The sequence below is a fragment of the Protomyctophum parallelum genome, assembly GCF_964188405.1.
Source record: "Protomyctophum parallelum genome assembly, chromosome: 8".
NCBI lineage: Eukaryota > Metazoa > Chordata > Actinopteri > Myctophiformes > Myctophidae > Protomyctophum > Protomyctophum parallelum.
In genome coordinates, this window is record NC_139703.1 from 29,799,038 (window position 1) to 29,816,103 (window position 17,066).

Here is a 17,066-nt window from a genome sequence, read left to right on the forward strand (position 1 = left end):
TCAAAATGAAACTCGTGGAACAACATCACCAACAACAACAACAAAAAAAAGGTTTAAATTCAGTTGTGGCAAGTTATATAACCAATGGTTCAAAGAGTTGTCGGGGTTTCTTCCACTTTCCGCCCCCTTATATACACGCAAAAGTATGCAAGACTAGAGGCCCCCAGAATGCCATTGGATGTTAGAAGGAGGTATATTATAGATTATGGGATGGGGAGGGGATGGGGTACCAACTAGCACCTCCCCTAGAAATGCAGCAAATCTCTGCCGTTTACTTGTGGCGGGGTGGCTGTGCGCACTGGCTGCTGGAGACGTGAGTCCTTGCATTGGAAGACTGATGAGGACACGTGTCTCCTCCCTGCCACCCGGGCTCCACCGTACCGCATTGGCATCATCAGAGAACCAACTGTGGAAACCGACGCCAATTGTAACCCGAAGAAACACGATATTCTTTTGAAACCCCTTTTCCTGCAGGGCTCGCCATTTGCGTAAAGCTTTTTGCGTATCCGCGTCGTTGAGATCAGGCTGCACACCAGACGGATTCGTCGACCATCATCAGAGCGCGTGCAGTGACAAGATGCAGGGACGGAGCAGCGACGTCTGAAGGTGACATGAACCTGGAGGGAATCAGGAGCAGCAGGCAGACCTTCAACAAGAAGTGGAGATAGCAACTAAAAGAAAGCACCTATACCAACTTGCCGAGAACCTGCGCGTTTTTTTCCGTGGCTTTGTCAAAGAACCAAGAGTTGGAATCCAAAATAGCACAATTACATTGACAAAAAAAAAGATTTAGCGGAAAAGAGGTTAACAATTTAGAGGAGCCAAAATGGCGACGTTAATCAAAAGCAAGATTTCTAATAAACTGTCAAATTTATCCACCACCGTGTCGAACAAATCCCAGGCGAAAGTAAGTGGCGCGTTCGCCATGATGGGCTTCCAGGCCGCCACGGACGAGGAGGCTGTGGGCTTCGCAGCCTGTGATGATCTGGATTATGACCACAGACAGGGCATGCAGATGGACATCATGGCTTCAGACGAGCAGGGAGGAGAAGGGAGCGCGGAGCTCGGCGGAGACGGGACGTTGGACGGCGACAGTCACTACCAGAGAGACGGCACCGGTGCACCGCGCTCTGAATCAAAAGACGGAGGTCCGATCGGCGAATTAAAAGAACCGTCACCAAAAATCACAGCTTGGGAGGCGGGCTGGAACGTCACGAATGCAATCCAGGTAAAGACCCCATGGTGTGGGAAATAAAAGTAATGGTACAAATTATAAACGGAAACAAAATAATAAATGAACTATAACCCAAGTAGTCATGTTCCCGATACCAGTGATGAATATATTCACGTTCAGTCGCCAAAAACTGCACATAACCTGAACAGTCAATGTCAGTTGCGCATGCAGTCTCAAAATGATCAAATGAATATCGGAGGGGGACAGTTATTTTGTTGGCTTTGGGTTTATGACTAATAACTACATACACTGGCCCATTTGTTTTATTTAAGCTAAAATCATGAAGCAACAGCATTCAAATGGAAATGTTAGACGTCGACTTGCCCTGAAACATAAACATAATCATGTGAACCATGGCTAGACGACTCGACATGACGCATTCTATCGTACAGGAATTAGTTCCTCATAATAATACCTATATATTTCAAAAAAATCATGTCCATTTCATTTGCACGAGAGGTGTACGGTGTTTAACATATACACATAAGGCTAATGTGTTAAGTATTAGCCTATTTTCATGCTACCCATCCAATTTACGCACGAGAGCGCACGTCTTCATGGTGCCAGTGTGCCTGAAAAGACGACCTGAAAATGTGAATAGAATTGATTAAATTAGGCCTACTCGGCCATTTCTGTGTAGGTGAGATAAAAAAGGGCTGTGGTCACAGCAGTCATCGTTACGTCACACTGTGTCTCCTTCATCGTGTGATGATGACACGCGAGGCGTCATTGCGTCAGAGGATTGGATGTGCTCAAAGCGAACTGGAATGCCCACAACATCAAACCATGCATGGCTTTGCACAGCATAGACCTGAGAAATTAACACCTGAATTATTCCTTGTAAAGTTAAACATGAACAAAATGTGCATTATAGGCTACATTACTCATCATAACCAATGGCATGTGTGTGTTTGTGTATTTGCAGGGGATGTTTGTCCTTGGCTTACCATACGCCATCCTCCACGGGGGATATCTCGGACTATTTCTTATTATTTTCGCCGCCGTGGTGTGTTGTTACACGGGGAAAATCCTCATCGCTTGCCTGTATGAAGAGGACGAAGATGGGCGGCTTGTGCGTGTGAGAGACTCTTATGTGGACATTGCCAACGCTTGCTGCCAGCCCAGATTCCCGGCGTTAGGTGGTCATATCGTGAATGTAGCACAAATCATAGAGCTATTGATGACCTGTGTCCTGTATGTCGTTGTCAGTGGTAATCTTATGTACAACAGCTTCCCCACCATGCCGATTTCCCAGAAGTCTTGGGCCATCATCGCCACAATCGGTCTTCTCCCCTGCGCCTTCCTCAAGAACCTGAAAGCAGTGTCAAAGTTCAGCTTGCTGTGCACAGTTGCCCACTTCATCATAAACGTACTGGTTATAGCCTACTGTCTCTCCAGAGCAAGAGATTGGGCCTGGGACAAGGTCAAGTTCTACATCGATGTCAAGAAGTTCCCAATATCCATTGGCATTATCGTGTTCAGCTACACCTCCCAGATCTTCCTCCCGTCTCTGGAGGGGAACATGTCGAAGCCCAGTGAGTTCCACTGCATGATGAACTGGACACATATCGCCGCGTGCATCCTCAAAGGCCTATTCGCCCTTGTGGCCTATTTGACCTGGGCTGACGCCACCAAGGAGGTCATCACAGACAACCTGCCGTCGACCATCCGAGCTATTGTCAACATTTTCTTAGTCGCCAAAGCCTTGCTTTCGTACCCATTGCCGTTTTTCGCCGCCGTCGAGGTTCTAGAGAAAACGTTTTTCCAAGGACACGGACGAATACAGTTTCCCGACTGCTACGGGGGCGATGGACGCCTGAAATCGTGGGGGCTCACACTCCGGTGTTTGCTCGTGGTGTTTACGTTGCTCATGGCCGTTTTCGTGCCACACTTCGCCCTTCTCATGGGTCTCACTGGCAGCCTGACAGGCGCAGGGCTGTGCTTTCTGCTCCCCAGTCTCTTCCACCTCAGGCTTTTATGGAGAAAGCTGCTATGGCATCAGGTTTTCTTTGATGTCGCTATCTTTGTAATAGGGGGTATATGCGCCATATCTGGTTTCATTCATTCGACGGAGGGGCTCATAGAAGCTTACAAGTATAACATAGAAGAGTAGATGCGAACCACTGCGGCAGCTAGACGTTATAACTGCAAATCCACATTTAGTGAAACGCGACTTTCCAACAAGCGCAGCTATAGACGCAGCAGCCCCCTTGCTTAATTCATGCGTAAAATGCGCGCGCACAACACATGCACATATCTGCGTTCATGCAGTCTTGCGTCGGTTCTCTCTCTCTCTCACACACACACACACACACACACACACACACACACACACACACACACACACACACACACACACACACACACACACACACACACACACACACACACACACACACACACGCGTGAGAGTAGACAGTGAGGGAGACTCAAGCACTCACAACATACTATATGGACAATTATATGTTGTATAAATATGCGAACATTACAAGTACATTTACATTATTTTCCAGTGTGAAGGTTTACAATTAGGCTATTGACCTTTTACGAAATTGCAAAATCGGCAATTTGTCTTTTCATCTCTCATGGGTTTCCCCCCACATGAGAATTCACCTCATTAAACGTTCAAGTTTGTTGTGACTATGGACAGAAATTCGACAATATAATGTGATCTAATAAGATGTTTATTTTAAAAAGAAAATGCCACTTTCTTCTTCAAGGTGATGTGCAGTATTTTATGGGTATAGTGCAGCGATTCCCAACCTGTGGGCCGGGGCCCACTGGTGGGCCGTGATGAAGTAACAGCCCCCCAAATAATTGGCAAAACAGTATGTCTTATTGATAACGTTATTAATGTACAAAATATATATTCATTGTGATACCAATAAATAGGAACTTAGTAGGACTACCTATGTTAGTTCCATTGATCCAAGCCAGAACATGCATGGCGATCGATTGACTGATCACCAAAATAAACATGATCTTAAAAAGCACCCCCCAACAATATCTGACCACTTGACACGGATGCTTTTTGGAGATTTTCAAGTGCGGGCCCTGATCCAGAAAAGGAGGGAGGAAAGGTTGGGAACAATAGTGAATGGTGCCTGCATGGCACAGATAAGCTATATGGACAAAGACGATGGCAACACTATATGGCAATAACAGACAGTAAAAAAAATAGAAATGATAAAATATTTCTTAAGTGAGGAAATTGGACCTTCTACGAACATTTAAAATAGTGGAAATGCATACAGTAAGGTATAGATGGTCTATACAGAAGTTATACAAACTATGCATTGAATGTATGATATTCAGACAAAACCTTATGAAACTGGAAATTACTCAATATTGGCATTAACGAATTTGTTGTGAAAACCTGAGATTTAGGCCTACAACTGGATTTATGTATAGCTTTCAATTGGCGATAAAAGGCTAATACATGCATTTCACCTGAAAGAGGCCTAATCACAGGCCAAATATGTGGTGATATAGGCTATTCACACACAAATGAACCTCAAATTGAAGGTTTCCACACTGTTATCTGTGCATTTGACATGTATATTGCGAGATTAATTCGAATCATTCCTGGCTCGAAATTCGGTTGTCTGAATCAAAAATGTATTGAGCTCATAAAAAAAGAGAAAACATTTTTTCCATTCTGTGCAATCCAATGGGTTCTGTGGAAATGTTATAAAACCGTATGTGTAGTGTTATTGTGGTTTCAAAAAGATGGAATGTATATCTCAAAATCGTTATCATATATGGAAAAAAGAATATTAAAGAATAAAGAAATAAGTGAAATTATATTGTAAAAATGTGTGGTTTTATGTAACGAAAACGGTGAGAAACGTGTATCTTCTTTCTCTATATATAATAAATCAAGTTTGAGAAAATAGTCCCTTTTCCTTTCTATAGCCTGTATCGGCTACATTCGTTCATTATATAGCCCATTTCATTTGTAAGCCGGCGAAGCCGCAGTGAGAGCGGGACAAGGATCCATTTTCATTAAAGCCCAAATTCTGACATTAATCTAATTAGTAGCTATATAAAACCGAAATCGGCAAATGAATATAACAATATGTACGTAAACTTAATCCCCCCCCCCCCCTTGCAAATTGCCATTTATGTCTCCAGTTCATATAAATCCATGTTGTATAGGCTTATATAACTCTGGTGTAGGCGAATCCAGACAAATATGCCCGTATAAAAAAAATCTGGCCATGCGAGGCTATGTTGCATAACGTTCAATCGTTGGGCCCTTCTTGTATGTAGGAGGGGGGAAAGAGGCTGAGCTTCTGGCCCAGGCCTACCTGTTAATTTCATGTGACGGCATCTTGACAAAATGTCCTACTTCGCCATCTGTCCACTGTGCACTTCAGCTTCCTTAAAGCTCCAACTAGGGAGCTCGATCTTTTTATGAATCAATAAAAGTCTAAAGTAAACAAAATATAATGTACGAAATATGTACACACTCTTTATTTAGTCATAGCATAACCACATAAAAAAAAATACAAGTCACATTACAATTACAAATACGTCCGAGTAGCAGGCCTCTGCCTGTCGCTACATTATGCCTATAGAGCCCCCTGGTGGACAAACGAAGACATGAAGAGTTGCAGATGGAACTCAAAATGCATGGTTCTTTTGCATCATATAATGAGCAAGGTTAAACGTGCTGTTACATTGGATGCAAGCAGCAGTCTCCCCGATGTCTTCGTTGTCCCACCAGGTGGTTCCAATAGGCCCAAATGAAAATGTACATCAAGTTATTAAACATTAATTTAAAATAATAATATTCACAGAATGCCATTTGGGATGACCATCCCGTTTTAGAAAAGGCAGACAAAGGACAACATCCATATCAAGATATCAAGTAAATCCACAGTGTCGGAACAGAAATGCTCAGCAACCTGGGTCCCTTTGACATAATACAACGACGCTGCACAGCCAATAGCCTGATAAGACATCACGGTTTAGTTTACCAGGCTATGCAGCCATCACAGCCTGGTAAGACATCACGGTTTAGTTTACCAGGCTATGCAGCCATCACTCTGTACTAGGAATCGATGGGGACAGTGGGCTTCTTTGTAGAGTTCTCAGCCACCCACGGGTGAGTTAGAACCCCCTGGATGGGCAGCCTGTGCATGGGGTTATGCTTCAGCAACCTGCTAATCAAGTCTTTGGCACCAGCAGTGACAGGAATCTGAGCCGGGTAAGTATACTGCACCTGCATGAATAGAAAAATGTTGCACAGGTATGAGCCAAGGGCCTGATTGAGTAATCAGGTAAACTGAGCTTAAAGCTACTATAAGCAATAATATGTCAATTTTAATCACTTTTATTTTTTGGTATTCAGACAGCCAGCAATGGGTAAAACGCTCCACCCCCCAAAAATTAGTCTCTATGACACATCTAGGGGCCGCAATCTGCATTCAAAGATTTTCCTAGAAGCTTTGCCATTGGTCGATTTGCCTGTCTGCTTCCCGATTGGTTAATCATTGCGACCGGGGTTTTTCCGACCAATGACAAAGCTTCTAGGAACAACAGCTTCTAGGAACAACAATGACTACATTTTACATTGGGAGCGTTCTATCCATTGCTGGCTGTCTGTCTGAATACCAAATAAATAAAAAGGTAATTAAAATTTTGACATATTATTGCTTATAGCAGCTTTAACCGGTTTTTTTGTGTCAAGTAATCAGATTACTCACCTAAAAATAAAAAATAGACATTTGACCATGTTCCACAATCATTTCATAGTCTATAGCGAGTGCACTCAATAGTTTGAGTAAGCAGTTGCTAGATCTATGGCAGAGGAGTTTCTGAAGTTCTCCCACTTATATAATAATTCGATTGACACAAACCTGTTATATTGTATACTAATCTTGTATGAAAATATGAAATATCTCAGGGTAATATAAATATTAGACTGCTGCAATGGTCTTGTCGCATTGTGAATCACTGGTGCCGACTGATATAAAATTACATGGAAAATGAAACCAGGCTTCAACCTTTTACATTACAGCAGCGGAGAAGCAGAGGTTTGTTTGTGAGAATAGTTTGTTTTTGACCTTCTCTCCTTTTATTGAGAGTTCAAGTGAAGACTGACGAGTCACTCTGCATTTCAGAGCATCAGTATGCAGACCGCTAGGCCAACAGTCTGGGCCTACTGTATATACAAGTAATGTTTTGTCCAAACGTGGGACGGATAAAAATAACATTTGAGGCTTTTGAAATGCATTTGTGGTTTAATGAAATGTTACTCAGTGAACTGTATCTTACCCGCGAAATCATGCGGTAGGTCTCATCATGACCCTTTGACTCGAAGGGGGGTCTGCCCACCAGGAACTCGAAGCAGAGCACGCCTAAACTCCACAGGTCCACCTTTTCATCATGGGTTTTTCCCTCAATCATCTCTGGAGGTAGGTAGTCCAGAGTTCCACACAGTGTTGACCTCCTGAACAACCAAAGTGAAAGGATAAGTGGTATGAGACAAATGTCACTGTCACAAAGTGTCTGAGGTCATGATCAAACATCGCTGATTTAGCTGGAATAAAGTTTGTAGGACTATTGTTGTCACATGTCATGGCCAACTTTACATAGGTACACAAACAGGTTATTGCTTGAAAGTTTGAATACAAACTAAAGGAAACTGTTATTTCTTGAAAGCTTTAAATCTAAGGGCTAAACATGCAACACCACCAATATGGTCCTTGATGAGATCTAGCAGAACCAACTCGATTATTCAGGCAAGTTCAGTACTATAAATACACATTTGCACGATACAGTATGTGTCCAAACTAAGTTGTCAATTGACAAGATGTGTGGTGAATCTGCTACTAGGTCGTTCAGCCACAGTAAAGTGCAAACTTCTTCAGGATTAAAAGAAGCATTCACCCATTTTCTGATCCTCCCTAAAGCTTATTATGAACCCATTTAGACCAGAGGCCCATTTTGAAAAGGCCTTCTAAAACAAAAAAGTTTTATTTAAGACACCCTAAAACCTGAGGTCCCAATCTACCCAGTCGGTGTCTCAGAGGGCTGTGGACAGTTAGGAAACCTTTGGTAAAACAAGACTTCAAATTGATGCAAGAATGGCTTAAAATGTCTTAAACATGCCAACTTCAAAGAAAACGAATGTTCCATTAGCTTGGCCTTGGACTCTTGTCGATTAAGTCATTGGTTTCTGAACCATCCACAGTGCACGTAGTGAGTTGACAGAACTGGTGCAATCTTATAATGCCACATTAGTGAAGACCAAAGTTTGAAAATGGTTAAGTTCTCCCTTAAAAACAAGTTTAGGTATATGCGATGCATGTGGAATGTGTACCTGGAGGAGGGTGTGTGGACAGACCAGCCAAAATCAGCAATCTTCAGCTCCCCATTGGCCCCCAGCAACAGATTCTCTGGTTTGATATCCCTGTGAATCACCTTCTTGGCATGGCAGTAGTAGAGGGCATCTGCCAGCTCCATGATGTACTGGAAGATGTGAGAAAACAAAAGTCCAATTCAGGGATGTGATCAGAGAAAACAAGACTACACATATACATATTAGTGTGTCAAAGGGCTATATGTTATAAAGTTAAGTTATAAAAATAAGTTATAAATTGAGCGTCTGCTAAATGCCTGAATTATAACTAAAGTGGTTGCATAGCTTTAAGTAAAGCCCCCATCCACATGAAAAACATTACAAATGCCCTGATTCATTAAGCAGACTTACGGTCGCACTCCTCTGCTCGTTAAAATTGCCACAGCGCTGCAGCTCGCCGTAGAGCTCCCCCTTGGGTGCATATTCCAAGATAAGGTACACACGAGCAGTATCATGGAAGTAGCCGTACAGTCGCAGGATATTTGGGTGCCTGTGGTATACAGATATGAATATTGAGACTGAGACACATTGCAGAGAATATTTAAGGTGTACAGGCAGGTGCTGTAGACCGAGTAGACCACAGATTAGATATGATAGAATAATACAGACAGCATTATTCATGGTGAGGGCGACACAGTCATGACTTTAGGTGGATGATCCGGAACTGTATTAACATCGTCACGAGTCAGTATTGTCTGTTATACAATTACAATACAGGTGGTTCTCAAACCTTTGCATTTCAAGGACCATCATAACTCGAGTTTACAAATGGGACCAAATGAACCCTCATTTATCAACATTTTTGGGCGTACGACAAGGTCACCGTAATTTTAGGCATTTGCCATTTATCATTCCAGCGTGACTTTGAACTTGGATATACCCTATGCCAAAACTCACGTTAGGTCGGGAATAGTTTAGATGCTTAATCGAACAGTGCTTTATTGGCTCTGTTAAAATATATGCGAGCGCATTATGTGCGAGATGATTTTGACCATGGGAGCGCATCGCGAAAGACTTAAATATCCCTGTGAATATAACATTTTTATTTTTGCATAAATAGACGTACACCCCCCATTTTATTACCAAAAAGTGACAATGACAAGCATAGCTTGCCTATTTGCAATGGCATAGGCGTTAGGGGCTTAATCATTCACTCATTTAAATAAGTGCTTGCCTTTAAGTCAATGAGAAAAGAATGCAGCTGTGGATCAGTCAGACAGTAGGCTGAGCGCAAGATTATCATTTTCACGAGTTGGTAAGGCGGTGGGCGCCATTTAAATCTTTTCATGGACGTGCATCCCAGGGATCCCACCCAGCCATAAACATGACTGCCTTGCCAGGCTATCTCTCATTAACGTGGCATCACTCACAGCAGTTGGGGATCACCTGTCCTACACTATATGATTTCTTTAACATAAACATGCTCAGTGTCAGACCACAGGAGGAGATGCAGCTAGGAATGCAAAACAAACAGCAGCATGCGTGTGTAGTTGTCACGGGCTGTGCGCGTCCAAACTCATTCCAATGACATGAGATTCATTTTTTTATTCATTCAGGTTTTCGTATACAAATATATCTTGTTGTATATAAAATGAATAAAGACTTTAATAACTTAATATACAACTAACACAGTGACAGTTTGGCTTGCAAGTTGCATATGTGCACGTGTGTGTGGGGGGTGAGGCGGGCAGCGAGGCGAGCAGCGAGGCGAGCGGGGGAAAGTTTTTAGTGGCTTTCCATCATATAACTATGGTTTCCATACGTTTGGTCGTATTGCAGTTGTTCATGTCGCAAAAAAGGGGGCGAGGCTTGATTTTATAGGCTGTGCCAGATTGATTACAGCTGTAGCAAGGATCAACTGTTTACGATCACTTGTTAAAAGCCATGCCGACGTGACCATACGACAAAACACACTCGAATTTAAGGCAGAATTTACACTCCTTAGAGTTACAGTCGTGTACTGGACCATTAGAGGTACTGCTCAGATCGATCTGCCGATTTTCACTCCAAATTACTGGATCGGTGATCAGCAATTTAACTGATCTGGAGAAACCGAACTTTTGTACCATTTAAGTGGTATAAAAGTCAATCAGATATAAAGTATAATATCGTTTTGCATCTTTGACATGCCTACACATTCACCCCTTCCTCCCCACACATAAATAATCCTGCACAGTGTAGTGTTTAACTTTACTGTCAATTGAATGTTTTGGGTCAGAGTATCAGGAAGGACATTTTCCAAGTACATGCATAGGGTATCAGGTCCGATACAATATCAGAGAAACGAGCAACCCCATCATTAACAAACCAGAATTGTTAAAATCCTAAAGGATCCCAACCCAAGACTTGAACGAGAAGCATTTTGTCTTAAAGGAACGTGTGCATTGTTATCCCTCACCTCAGATGAGACTGGATCTCCACCTCTCTCCTGAGCTGGTGCTCCACTCCTGCCTTCTCCAACTGCTTCTTGAAGAGAACTTTAAGAGCCAGGATCCACTTGGATGAACGCTCTCTGGCCAGGTAAACATTGCCAAATTTGCCCTTCCCCAGGGCACGGGCGATTTCAAAGTTATCAAGGCTCCACCGCGCCTTCCTGTACAAGCACAAATAATTTTAGATAACCACCCTAAACATTTTTACTGAATATTATTATGGGCCAAAATAAAGAAAACTAAAATCCTCAACAAGCTAGGTGGACTTACCCTTTCCCCGAGGAAGTGGTTTCATTCTTTTCCGGTTTACCTGACATGGAAGATGATAATGTATCATGATTCAGTAGCCAAACAGATGAAACATTATAAACATTATACAACAAGTTTGTAAATTATTACCTTGTGGCTTCTCCTGACTCTTCAGTTCTGTCGAAGGTTTGGTTGTAGTCGGCTCCAATTTGTCTTTGGCCTTTAGCTGGCCATGGACATTGGGTTTGGGCAAGGCATGTTTCACAATCTCAACAGAGGTACATGTGGGAGCCTTAACACCGGTGCGTGGTTGCTGCATGCGTAGAGGTCCATTTGACACACCTAGGACTCTGTGTTGCTGGGCAGGGGTCACTGGTGGCTTTTGACAGGTCTGCGATTGAGAGACAGGAACCCGCTGTGGCAGGTGGCTACTAGACTGTTTAAAACAGAAAACGGCACCAGACAGTGAGTAATGCAGCATGTACAGCAGGGATTTTAGACATTATTCGGCTGGACTTCATTTAACCAGTAACCACCCCATTGCACATAAAGCTACGTTAAAACGGCTGGTCTACAAGTTCTTCACAACACACTGATGCAATGTTTTGTGAGCCTGTACTGTACTGTAGAGCAGCCAATTACTTTTGAATAAGTAAAGCCTTTGCCGAGCCATGAGGCCCATAGTGCAGTCTATCTGATGTTTCTATAGAGCGTCGCAGTCCCGCCCCGTCGAGACACCCGGAAAAGAAATCCCGTTCATTTTCCTCAGACTTATCAGAAAGTATTTATTTAAAGACGCCGCGGACAAAGCCAACTCTTGTCGTGACTCTTGACAAATCATAAACACAATTTTTCGGGCCAAACAAATAATTTGAAAAAAAAAAACATTTTGTGTCGTTTTTCTTCTTTGTAATTATTTGTTTGGTCAAAAATATTGTGTGTGCTGTCGTGATTTGTCACGACAAGAGTTGGCTTCGTACGACGCTTAAAAGGTCTTTAAATAAATAAGTTTTGAAATGTCTATGGGGAAAATGCATTGGGATTCATTTCCTGGGCCTGGCGATGTCATGAAAGGGGGCGGGACTGCAACGCTCTATAGCGGGAGGCAGCTTGATGTACAAGTACACCACCACGAGGACATGGCACTAGTATGTCATAGGGACTTTTTTTCTGCCTTTATTCATAGTATCAAGTGAAGATGGACTCCTGTCCAGAGGGAGAGACATGCAGCCAAGGTCGTCATGAACGGGACTCGAACACGAGGCATGCACCTGGACCACTTGGCCAGCGGGCGCCCAATATGTCATAGGGCCTTAGCCCCAGTCCAACCCTTGACGGTGACTGCTGAGTGCCAAGCATGGTCCCATTTTTAATAGTCTTTGGTATGAGCTGGCCGGGGATCAAAAATCATCAAACCAAACCTCCCAATCTCAGGCGGACACTTGAACCACAAGGCCACTGAGCTTTGTTTAAGGTTGCTTTGTTTAAATTACAAGCAGTAGGGATAACAGGGTTAAGGTTGTTAATGTAGAGTAGACAATCTCTCAAGAGATTCCAAACACTGCTACTACGTGTAGACGAGTTAGAAATATAAACAGACACGTGCGACCAGAAGTGGAGCGCTAGAGCAGGGGTAGGCAACCTTAGGCATGGGTGCCAACATTGGCACAGAAGAGGGTGATCACTGGCTTAAGTGTGAGAGGTTTTTCTTTTAAAGTAAATTACTCGAAAAAAAAGTGTAGTCAGTTAAATTAAGTCCATTCACAAATTACATCCTGCACATAATTGTACATTCATTCAAACTCCTAACTCATGACTGGGGAGTAGAGGGATTAGGTGGGTTATTGCTCTGAGTTTAATGATCATTACAACCTGAAAATATTTTTACGCTTGTTATGTGTATCCTATATGGACAATCAAATATTTAATTTTGATGTGTTGTCATAATTATATATGGCACACCGACTATCACGAAAATGAAAACATGGCACATGTGAAAAAGGTTTGCAGACCCCTGCACTAGAGTGAAGGACCGAGATTCGGTCTCTACAAGTGAAAGTGGTATAAAATTACTGGTATATATATATTTTGCAGATGGATGGTGTCTACATAACACAAGGATGATTAAATAAATATTGGGTGAACTGAAGTAGTATCCTGTATCCACCAATATCCAGAAAAGACTACTTTTACTCCACAGCAAAGATGACTCCTAGTTACCTTCACTTCGGGCTTTTGGGGGTGGTCCATGCCCTTAGACACCCGGAGTCTGGCAGCGTCCATTTTCTAAAAAAGGAAGAGCAATAACAATGTTAGTTACCAGTTTCTATCAATTACCCTGTAACTCACCCATGAATACATGGAGAATTGTTATTTTTTTGTCACATTCCTTCATTGTAGAAAGAAGAATACTATAGATACTGTAGATTTGCCATTAACCATGGACAACCATTAGAGAATTGTCCCATTTTTTCACTCCCCGTAAAGAAATGGAAGTGAAGATTTCACTCTTTAGACCTTTCTGTAGTGTACACATCTGTATACTGCCCAACTGTGGTGTCGCTACAAAAGGCAGCATGATCAGATTACTCAGTGGCTTGGCTTATATTGACTGTATGAGTCTGACTCTGGCTGCTAGCTCCCTGAAGCCGTTTGTTAGTGTTGGGGTACCCACCTGCTCTGCGATGCAATCTTATGAGCATCTGAGTCAGTAAATCATTGTAGTCATAACTAACACTATTTCTGTCAGGTTCTCCTCTAGACTGTGGAACCATTGGAGCACTTGTCTGTACTTTTGAAACTGAACATTGTTGAAGTATTTTTTTGGCACTTCTGTTATATTAATGTGTTGTGTGAAATCATGGACCCAACTCTGAAATAAAGATTAAATTGATTGAATGCACCAAAAGGGAAAAGGGCTGTTCTTCTCCATTTGCTATGTTCGGAGGAAAACATATTCAAGGCGTCACAGGTAAGATAGAAAAGGATAATTTGTGGTGTGAAGGCCAATGTTCCTTCTGAGCCTGAGGGCACATAGCCCCTCTCGGAACCCCCTGGGTCAGTCCAATCCGAACTGAACCGGGCTGACCCTCTCAAAAATGTCAGAAACTTCAGTACCATTGGGTTCTGACTTGTGGGGCTAGAGGGCACGTATCTTTATGGTCGACATGTTTTTTTTCTCCATTAAAAAAAAAAAGGTGATAAATAAATATATCGGCGAGGCTTACAGTTATTACTATTTAATTTACTAAACATATTGGGTAGACTGTAGCTATTTTATTGCAATTTCACAGACATTGTGGGGCTACGCATATCTGTTGTTAGGGTAACGGTTTGTGTCTCAACTGATACAGCCAACTATAGTCTACTTGCCAAGTTGCCAGCCCATAGAGCCCCATTGTGAACCCAGTTCACACCAAGGTTTTATGTTCGAAATGTTGATTGTAGAGTATGGGTCCCCGGCATGACGACATTTAGATTTCCCCTCCCCTTATAGGTCGTTAATGGAATATTCACATTATGACAATTATGAAAATTGCTCAACATAATGCAAGTTAGCATTCGCCAGTTTCTACATGCTGGGGACCCATACTCAACATAAAAACTTTGATGCACTCAGCATGCCGGGTTCACATTCTGGCAAGTGGACTAGCTTAGGGTAGTTTTAAAAAATACGTCTTACAATGTTATTAACATGACTCACCACAAGATGGTATTGCACAGTTCCCGAAGAGAACCCTCTGTCCGCGGAGACCAAAATGCTCGACGGCAAAACGCACTAAAGCAGAGCCTAGGCCTTCAACTGCTAACTGGTAGCCAACCGAAGCTAACAGTAGCTAGCAGTAGCTACATACATGGGGCTCTGCTGCGACGCTAACCTTTACTCGTGTTCCGTAGATATATACCGTACTTCTGTTTAACTACTTTGAACGACAACGCGATTGTTTTGGTCAAATTGGCCGAAACCAGCGGAGTTTCTTGTCAGTTGTCTTGTTCTCTTCGGAATCGGAATGAGATGCCCTTGCCCACTTGCCCAGACTTCCTACAAACTGTTTTTCCTTTTCAAACAATTCAAACGTCCCTCTTTCACAACCTTTAAACCGTACCGGGCACGCCAATTGGCTGGGGGGATCAGAGATGCTCTGTGCTGCGCAGCCATTGGCTGATACGGACTTCCTAAACACGCGTCACCAGGCTTTCCACCTCGGAGTAATTACTTCAGAACAGTAGGTGGCAGCAGTGTGCAACCAAGCCTCGTTTTAGCTGAGCTTGTATATCTGTTCTTTTTGGATTGATTTTTGATTGATTGATTGAAATCTTTATTAACAGTTTGTAGAATTTACAGTACATTTTAAGCACAAACTCAATACAAAGACTGTCAACTGTGAGTGGACGACCCAATTAAGCATTACACTTGTTTACAACAGGGTCCACATTGTTCAATTCATCAAAACATTTAAAGACATACAAACATTTAGAGACATACAAATAGACATTTCTCTGTAGGTAAAGAACAGAACAGGAATTCATCATATGGGAAGCAAAAAAGGGAAAAGATACTATATACAGTGAGGGAAAATGGGGTGGGGGGGTGGGGGGGATTCAGATTTTACAGAGGCCAGTTTCGAATTGCAGCCATCCGTAGGTGCCCTTTGAGAGCGGTTTTGAAGGAGTCAAGGGATTCACATGTCTTAATGACTGTTGGTAGGGCGTTCCACATTTTGGTGGCATAGGAGCGAAAAGAATTTAGTCCCTTGTTTGTGCCGAATCTGGGTTGTACATGGTTTGTTGCACTCCCTCTGGTGTTGTGGGTGTGGACTTCGTTTACATTAAGGAAGTATTTAGACAGGTACATGGGTATCTTGGTGGTGTATCGAATCTTGTGGACCAGACCCATTGCAAGATGCTGTACTCTGTCGTCGACCCTAAGCCATCCCAGCCTGTCAAAGTGGGCAGGGGTGAGGTGGGTTCGGGGGGTGAGGCCAAGTAGGAGCCTGACCAGTTTGTTTTGAGAGGTCTGGAGCCTTGTTTTAAGGGCCTTTGAGGTGCTGTGGTACCAAGAGGTGGATGCATAGTCAAAGAAACCTTGTACGAGGGCTCCTGTTAAGGTCTTCAAGGTGTTTTTGATTCAAGGATTGATTGATTGAAATATTTATTAACAGTTTGTAGAATTTACAGTACATTTTAAGCACAAACTCAATACAAAGACTGTCAACTGTGAGTGGACGACCCAATTAAGCATTACACTTGTTTACAACAGGGTCCACATTGTTCAATTAATCAAAACATTTAAAGACATACAACCATTTAGAGACATACAAATAGACATTTCTATGTAGCTAAAGAACAGAACAGGAATTCATCATATGGGAAGCAAAAAAGGGAAAATATACAAGCACTGGGAAAATATACAATATACAATATACAGTGAGGGAAATGGGGTGGGGGGGTGGGGGGGATTCAGATTTTACAGAGGCCAGTTTTGAATTGCAGCCATCCGTAGGTGCCCTTTGAGAGCGGTTTTGAAGGAGTCAAGGGATTCACATGTCTTAATGACTGTTGGTAGGGCGTTCCACATTTTGGTGGCATAGGAGCGAAAAGAATTTAGTCCCTTGTTTGTGCCGAATCTGGGTTGTACATGGTTTGTTGCACTCCCTCTGGTGTTGTGGGTGTGGACTTCGTTTACATTAAGGAAGTATTTAGACAGGTACATGGGTATCTTGGTGGTGTATCGAATCTTGTGAACCAGACCCATTGCAAGATGCTGTACTCTGTCGACGAC

The 17,066-nt window shown here is 42.7% G+C and overlaps 2 protein-coding genes across 3 annotated transcripts; one reads left to right on the plus strand and one right to left on the minus strand.

The window, feature by feature from the left end:
- Nucleotides 1-592: 592 nt before the first annotated feature.
- Nucleotides 593-3,347, plus strand: slc32a1 (solute carrier family 32 member 1; the record flags this gene model as incomplete). The annotated part of the gene is made up of 2 exons (XM_083771979.1): nt 593-1,228; nt 2,160-3,347. Exons 1-2 carry the CDS (start codon nt 827-829, stop codon nt 3,345-3,347), a joined length of 1,590 nt encoding a protein of 529 aa, XP_083628105.1. The 5' UTR covers nt 593-826.
- A 2,163-nt stretch (nt 3,348-5,510) lies between these two features.
- Nucleotides 5,511-15,324, minus strand: aurka (aurora kinase A). 2 transcript variants are annotated; one of them, XM_083771974.1, is made up of 10 exons: nt 14,988-15,324; nt 13,505-13,570; nt 11,435-11,720; nt 11,306-11,345; nt 11,002-11,196; nt 8,955-9,093; nt 8,565-8,713; nt 7,517-7,691; nt 6,266-6,461; nt 5,511-5,630 (listed from the first exon to the last, which is right to left on the minus strand). In XM_083771974.1, exons 2-9 carry the CDS (start codon nt 13,565-13,567, stop codon nt 6,291-6,293), a joined length of 1,218 nt encoding a protein of 405 aa, XP_083628100.1. In that variant the 5' UTR covers nt 13,568-13,570; nt 14,988-15,324; the 3' UTR covers nt 5,511-5,630; nt 6,266-6,290. The 2 variants fall into 2 exon arrangements, with proteins under 2 accessions (XP_083628100.1, XP_083628099.1); XM_083771973.1 differs by lacking the exon at nt 5,511-5,630 and having other exon boundaries at nt 5,687-6,461.
- Nucleotides 15,325-17,066: the final 1,742 nt, after the last annotated feature.